Here is a 7,833-nt window from a genome sequence, read left to right on the forward strand (position 1 = left end):
AAAAAAAAGATGTGGTATATACATACAATGGAATACTACTCAGCAATGAAAAAGAATGAATCTTGCCATTTGCAGTAACATGGATAGAACTGGAGGCCATTATGCTAAGTGAAATAAGTCAGAGAATGACAGATCACATGATTTCATTCACAGGTGAAATCTGAGAAACTTAACACATGGCTAGAGGGTAAGGGAAGGAAAAATAAGATTAAAAACAGAGTGAGGCAATCCATAAGAGAGACTCTCAAATACAGAGAACAAACTGAGGGTTGATGAGGTTGGGGAAAATGGGTGATGGGCACTGAGGAAGGCACTTGTTGGAATCAGCACTGGGTGTTGTATGTAAGTGATGAATCACGGCATCTACTCCTGAAGCCAAGACTACAAGACTACCCTGTACGTTAGCTAACTTGACCAAAGGGGGAAAAAAAATTCACTTTTAGTTCTAGCCACACTAAAATGTTCATATTTCCCAAATGTATACACCCAAGAAAAATGAAAACATGTCTACATCAAAGTTTATATTCAAATGTTAAAAGCAGCATTACGTATATAATAAAAAAATACATAAATAACCTAAATGTCCATCAATGGATGAATGGATAAACAAAATGTAGCATATCCACAAAATGGACTACTATTTGGTCATAAAGTCATGAAGTACTGTTACATGCTACAACAGGGATGAACCTTGAAAACATTATGCTAAGCAAAAGAAGCCAATCACAAAAGATCACATATTGTAGGATTCCATTTATATGAAATTTCCAGAACAGGAAAATTTATACATACAGAAAGTTGCCTAGGGCTGAAGGCAGAGTGGGGTGTGTTGGAGGGTGATGGATAAAGAGTATGATGGAGATGGGGGGGGGGGATGACAAAGTAAATGTTCTAACACTGATTGTGGTAATGGCTGTATGACTCGGAATAGAACAAAAATCACTGAACTGTACACTTGAAGTGGATGAACTATATGTGAACTTTATCTTAAGAAAGCCATTAGAAAAGAAAACCTCCTGTTCTAGGACACCTTTCCTGCTCCCAATAAAACTGATCATTCTAATCATGAGTTCCCACTGGTTCCTGCAAGGTGTTTGAGTATATGCAACTGATATTGTTTTCACTTATTTGTTGTCCATTTACCTCTACTAAACTGTGCATTCCTCAGGCAGATAATTGGCTCATTTTTCTTAGAATCCACAGTTATCTGTACACTGTGTACACACTAAGTGAAAGAGCACATCATAAATATTTACTAAAAGATGGTCTAAACAGCAGTCATGTGGAAAAGAGACTGTACTTGTTTCACATACTCCAATGGGCAGAAATGAAAGTTACAATGACGGGTTTTAAGAATTTTCAAAAATCAGGGTTGTCTTTCTCTAAAAGAAAGGTTTCTTGGTTCTGTGAATTCTCCGAATTGACACTCAAATTGTGAATGTATGTGTAAATAGTATGTGAATTTTTCTAGGGAGAAACTCTAACTTTCATCAGATTCTCAAAGGGGTATGTAACCCCAAAATGGGTAGGAATTGCTATTTTTTTTCTTTTTAAAAAATTTTAGGGGTGCCTAGTTGGCTCAGTCAGTTGAGCATCCGACTTAGGCTCAGGTCATGATCTCATGGTTTGTGGGTTCAAACCCTGCATCAGGCTCTATGTTTACAGCTCAGATTCGAGATGCTTTGGATTCTGCTTCGGATTCTGTGTCCCCCTCTCTCTCTGCCCGTCCCCTGCTCACACTCTCTTTCTCAAAAATAAACATTAACAAGATTTTAATTAAAAAAATTTAATCCCAGTAAACATACAGTGTTATATTAGTTTCAGGTGTGCAATTTAATGATTCAACAATTCCATGTATTACTCAATGCTCATCAAAAGTGTAGTCTTGGGGTGTCTGGGTGGTTCAGTTGGTGGAGTGTCTGACTCTTGGTTTTGGTTCAGGGGATGATCTCACAGTTCATGGGATTGAGCCCTGCGTCAGCCTCCACGCTGGCAACACAGAGCCTGCTTGGGATTCTAACACTCACTCTCTCTCTCTCTCTCTCTCTCTCTCTCTCTCTCTCTCTCTCTCTGTCTCTCCCCCACTTGTGTGCACATGCACCCACACTCTCTAAATAAATAAATAATCATTAAAAAAAATGTAGTCTTTAATGCCCTTCATCTATTTCACCCATCCCCCAACCTACCTCTCCTCTGGTAACCATCTGTTTGTTCTCTATAGTAAGAGTCTGTTTTGTGGTTTGTCTTTTTTTCCTTTTTATTTAATTTTTATTTTGTTTTTTTATATTTTAGTTAGTTAATACACAGTGCAATATTGGATTCAGAAGTAGAATTCAGCGATTCATTACTTAGATACAACATCCAGTGCTTATCATGACAAAGAATTATTCACCATAATCAAGTGGGATTTATTCCTGGGCTGCAGGGCTGGTTCAATATTAGCAAATCAACCAACATGATACACATTAATAAAAGGATAAGAACCATATGATCCTGTCAATAGATGCAGAAAAAGCATTTGAAAAAAATATAGCATGAATTCTTTTTTTTTTTTTTAATATTTATTTTTGAGAGAGTGAGAGAGACAGAGCGTGAGCGAGGGAGGGGCAGAGAGAGAGAGAGAGGGAGACACAGAATCTGAAGCAGGCTCCAGGCTCTGCACTGTCAGCACAGAGCCCAATGCTGGGCTTGAACTCATGAACCATGAGACCATGACCTGAGCCGAACTCAGACGCTTAACCAACTGAGTCACCCAAGTGCCCCATGAATTCTTTAATGTTTAATTTTGAAAGCAAGTGCACAAGCAGAGAGGAGGCGCAGAGAGACTGGGGGACAGAGGATCCTAAGTCAGCTCCACACTGACAGCAGAAAGCTTGAGCATCCGTTCTTGATAAAAACCCTCAACAAAGTAGGGATAGATACAACATACCTCAATATCATAAAGACCATATACCAAAGACCCACAGCTAATATCCTTAAAGGGGAAAAACTGAGAGCCTCTCTCCTACTATCAGGAACAAGACAAGGATACCCATTCTCACCATTACCATTTAATATAGTACTGAATGTCTTAGCCTCAGCAATCAGACAACACAACGAAATAAAGGACGTACAAATTGGCAAGGAAGAAGTCAAACTTTCACTCTGCAGACAATGTGATACTCTATGTAGAAAACCCAAAAGACTCCACCAAAAAATTGCTAGAATACATGAATTCAGCAAAGTCATAGGATATAACATCAACTGTGCAGAAATCTGTTGCATTTCTATACACCAGTAATGAAGCAGCAGAAAAAGAAATCAAGGAACCAATCCCATTTACAACTGTGCCCAAAACAAGAAGATAGTTAAGAATAAACCTAACTAAAGAGGCAAAAAAAAAAAAAAAAAAAATCTGTACTCTGGAAGCTATAGAAAACTTGCAAAAGATACTGAAGAGGACACAAAGAAATGGAAAAACATTCCATGCTCATGGATTGGAAGAACACTGTTAAAATGTCTATACTACCCAAAGCAATCTACACATTTAATGCAATCCCTATCAAAATACCTGTACCACCAGCATTTTTCACAGAGCTAGATAAAACAATCCTAAAATTTGTATGGAAGCACAAAAGACCCTGAATAGCCACAGCAATTCTGAAAAAAATAAAACTAGAAGTATCATGATTCCAGATTTCAAGCTATATTATAAAGCTGTAGTCATCAAGACAGTATGGTTATGGCAGAAAAACAGACATATAGATCAATGGAACAGAATGGAAAACCCAGAAATGGACCCACAACCATAGGGTCAACTCATCTTCAACAAAGCAGTCTCTTCAGCAAACAGTGTTGGGAAAACTGGACAGCGACATGCAGAAGACACACTGGACCACTTTCTTACACTATACACAAAAAAACTCAAAATGGATGAAAGACCTAAACGTAAGACAGAAAACCATCAAAATCCTAGAGGAGAACAAAGGCAGCAACCTGTGATCTCGGTCAGAGCAAATTCTTACTAGACACATCACTGAAGGCAAGGAAAACAAAAGCAAACATGAACGACTCGGACTTCATCAAGATTAAAGATTCTGGGGGTACCTCGGTGGCTCAGCCAGTTGAGCATCTGACTTTGGCTCAGGTCATGATCTCATGGTTCATGAGTTTGAGTCCTGCATGGGGCTCACTGCTGCCAGCGCAGAGCCCTCTTCAGATCCTCTGTTCCCCTCTCTCGCTGCCCCTCCCCTGCTCATGCTCTCTCAAAAATAAACATTAAAAAATCCACAAAGATGAAAAGCTTCTGCACAGCAAAGGAAACAATCAACAAAACTAAAAGAAGGCCTACAGAATGGGAGAAAATATTTGCAAACAGCACATCTGGTAAAAGATTAGTATCCAAAATCCATAACTTCTCAAACTCAACACCCAAAAAACAAACAAAATGGACCCAGTTAAGAAATGGCAAAACACACGAATGGACACTCTTCCAAAGAAGACATCCAGCTGGCTAACAGACACATAAAAAGACGCTCAACAACACCCATCATCAGGGAAATACAAATCAAAATCATAGTAACATATCACTTCACACCTGTCAGAATGGCTAAGATTAACACAAAGAACAACAAGTATTGGTGAGGATGTGGAGAAAGGGGAACCCTCTTGCACTGCTACTGGGAATGCAAACTGGTGCAGCCACTCTGGAGGACAGTATGGAGGTTCTTCAAGAAACTAAAAATAGAACTACCCTATGACCCGCCAATTTTACTACCAGGTATTTACCCCAAGGATACAAAAATACAGATTCAGAGGGGTACATGCACTCCAATGTTAATAGCAGCATTATCAACAATAGGAATGGCTGTTTTTATTTTTTAATGTTTGTTTATGTTGAGAGAGAGCAGGTGTGCTCACACAAGCATGCAGAGAAGGGGCAAAGAGAGGAGAGAGAATCCCACACAAGCTCAATGCTGTCAGCACAAATCCCAACACGGGGCTCGAACCCACAAACTAGGAGACCATGACCTGAGCCAAAAATCAAGCGTCAGACACTTAAGGGACTGAGCCAATCAGGCACCCTGAAATCACTATTTTAAAAATGTGACATAACGGTGTGAGGATTTTAATTAATTTTTTTTTTAAGTCTAGTTAACATACAATGTTACTATGTCATACACCTGAAACTAATGTAATTCCACAACTCTATACATTATTATGCTCACAAGTGCAGCTATCATCTATACTGCACAGCCCTGTGACACCACTGGCTATAACACCTGTGCTGTACTTTCATCCTGTGACTTATTAATTTCAAAACTGGAGGCCTGTACCTCCCACTCCTCTTCATCTGCTTTCCCCATTCCCTCCCCCACCCCTCCCATTTGGGGATCATCAGTTTGTTCTCTAGGTTTACGGGTCTGTTTCTGTTTGCTCATTTGTTTAAGGTTTTAGATTCCATTTCACATATAATTGAAATTATATGGTATTTGTCTTCCTGACTTATTTCACTTAGCATAATACCCTCTAGGTCCATAAAAGGGCAGAGGTTTTAGTTAGCAAAATTTCAGTTACTGGCATAGATCATTCAAGGTAAGTTTTTGCCTAGATTATACTCTTTTAGTAACTAATGCAAAAAGAGAATTCACAGTATTAGTAGCTTCATGAACTTAACTTATTCACGTTATTTATTGACTGCCATTTTAGGTAAATGCTAAATGAAGTAGTTAGTGGTAGACAAGACAAAGTCCCCGCCTTCATGAAGCTTACATACTCGAAAGTAGAAACAGAAAAAAAGTGAGTAAACAAATAAGAACATTTCATACCATATAGTAATTCCTTCAAAAAGGAAAATAATACAACATGAAGGACTAGGAAGTGATTCGGGTGGAGCTGTCTTAGCTAGGGAGAGTCTCTCTGAGGAGATTACATTTGAGCTGAAACTTGAGTAAGGAGAAGGAAGGTGAGGTAAGAACATTCCAGGGAATAAGGAGAAGAGAAAGTGTTCTCATCTCTAAGATGACAACATTGAATATCAGCTCTTGAGTTCTCAAGGGAAAGAGCCACATTTAATCTCTCCACAACATGTATAAGAGGATCTCCCACTCACATTCAATGGAACTTATTCAAGATAATTCAGCATAATGGAATTCAATTCAGTGAAATACCATTTTAGAAGAATCTTTACTGCTCAAGATCATCATGAATTAATCTTCAAGGCAGACAAGACAGGATCATTAGACAAAGTGAGCAAAACCTTTAGGATTTTGTAACAAGGTAGAAAGAAAAACAAATAATGTGATAATTTTTTGGAAGTCTCTTCCAGGTAGATAGTTTTACAAGCATGAAGTTTATCAAGCAAATTCTATCAAGAGAATTCTGGGTTCAATCTGTCCTCCACCCCTAGAATTTAGTGCTTTGCATTCTATAGTATTTCTAATTTATGATGTGCAAGAGAGTGGAACTATATGGTCAGTGTGCACAAATAACAGGGAAGTGGATCTCAGTTCAAAAGGAGCTGTCCAATCACCAAGGGCTGAATATTAGTGCAAGTGTCTGGAGACTATAAAACCATCCTCAAGGGTATTACAGAGATTATTTACAGGAGAAAGTTCCTAGAACTTCAAGACCTACAGAGAACTGTTCTAGTCCCTTCTCTCAACCTGGACATCCATCCCTTTACACTCATTATGGAAAAGCCCCTGAAAGCAACCAACACGGTGGGTTTGTAAACACCACAAAGATCATACCAATAACAAAGGATTACCAAACAATTTAAGTAAGGGGAAAGTAGTAATCTGTTCACCTCAGTAACTGAAATTTGAGTTAAAAATTTCAAATTATACTTAAAAAGGCACAAAAACAGGCTCAAGCGGGGCGGTGGAAGTACACAACGACTTAAGGCTAACCACACCGATATCAATTGACTTTATGTAAAAGCACGACAGAAAGCACACGGAAACCCCCAAGAGGGGAATGCAAGTGGAAGCCCTCCTGACTCAAAGCACCTGAGCAGATGGCGACAGCTGGGTTAAGGCAGTGAGGGCAAGAGGGGAAGCTTCGAACGGGTGTGCGACGGGCCACCGAGAGGGTGCCCAGGCGCGCGCGAACGCCAGCACTCCCGGCTCTTCCTGCGTCCGGAGGTCGAAGGGACCAGACAGCTGGAGGAGTCGTCCGCTGACGCCAAGGGACCCGCAGGGGCTTGGCACCTCCCAAACGCCGCCAGGTCCGCCCTCTCTAGCCCTTTCGAGGAGACCTGGAGCACCCCTCAGTGCAGCAGTGCTCTTCGCAGACTGAGGGGAAGCTAGCCCGGTTGCTCACCTTCCGGCGCCGGCGGCGGCTCCTGCCGCTTTCCGCGGGACAGGAAGGCCTTGGGCAGCAGCAGCGACACAGCCAGGACGAGCCCCGAGGCCAGGGCCACCCTCTGCACGGTGGAGTACGCCATGGCCGCCGCCCTCGCCACAGGTGCCGACGCCAGCCGGAACCGGAACCGCAGCGCCGGCGGCCTCCTCCGACCGAACCGGGGCTGCGCGGACGGCGACGCGCGAGGGACAAGTGCGCCAGGCGCCCGCACCGCGGTCGCGGCCTCCGTACTCGCACCCGCGGCCTCCCGTCTTTGCCAACTGGAAACTCCTCCCTCTCCACGTCCCACGCCCAGGGGCGCGTCCTTCGGACCCGGGGCATTGGCGGTCCCGGCCTTCTGCGCATCCCGCTCACTGCGTGGCTGCGTCCGTGCGTCCGTCCGTCGGTCCGTCCCCTTACCGAAGGCAGCTCCCATTGCTCACAGCTGTTCTCAGTCTGTAGCCAAAGGAGCGAATGCTGAAACGCACGCCTAATGATCCCCCTCCACAG

General features: G+C 42.1%; 1 protein-coding gene across 3 annotated transcripts in view; it reads right to left on the minus strand.

The window, feature by feature from the left end:
• The window catches only part of RIC3 (RIC3 acetylcholine receptor chaperone), a 67,037-nt gene extending 59,492 nt beyond the window's left edge, over positions 1–7,545 (minus strand). For all 3 annotated transcript variants that reach the window (XM_047823429.1, XM_047823430.1, XM_047823428.1), the window contains exon 1: positions 7,303–7,545. In XM_047823429.1, coding sequence (XP_047679385.1) covers positions 7,303–7,426 — 124 coding nt within the window. In that variant the 5' untranslated portion in view covers positions 7,427–7,545. The remainder of the gene's footprint in view (positions 1–7,302) is intronic.
• Positions 7,546–7,833: the final 288 nt, after the last annotated feature.

Source organism: Prionailurus viverrinus, chromosome D1, assembly GCF_022837055.1.
Source record: "Prionailurus viverrinus isolate Anna chromosome D1, UM_Priviv_1.0, whole genome shotgun sequence".
Taxonomy (NCBI): domain Eukaryota; kingdom Metazoa; phylum Chordata; class Mammalia; order Carnivora; family Felidae; genus Prionailurus; species Prionailurus viverrinus.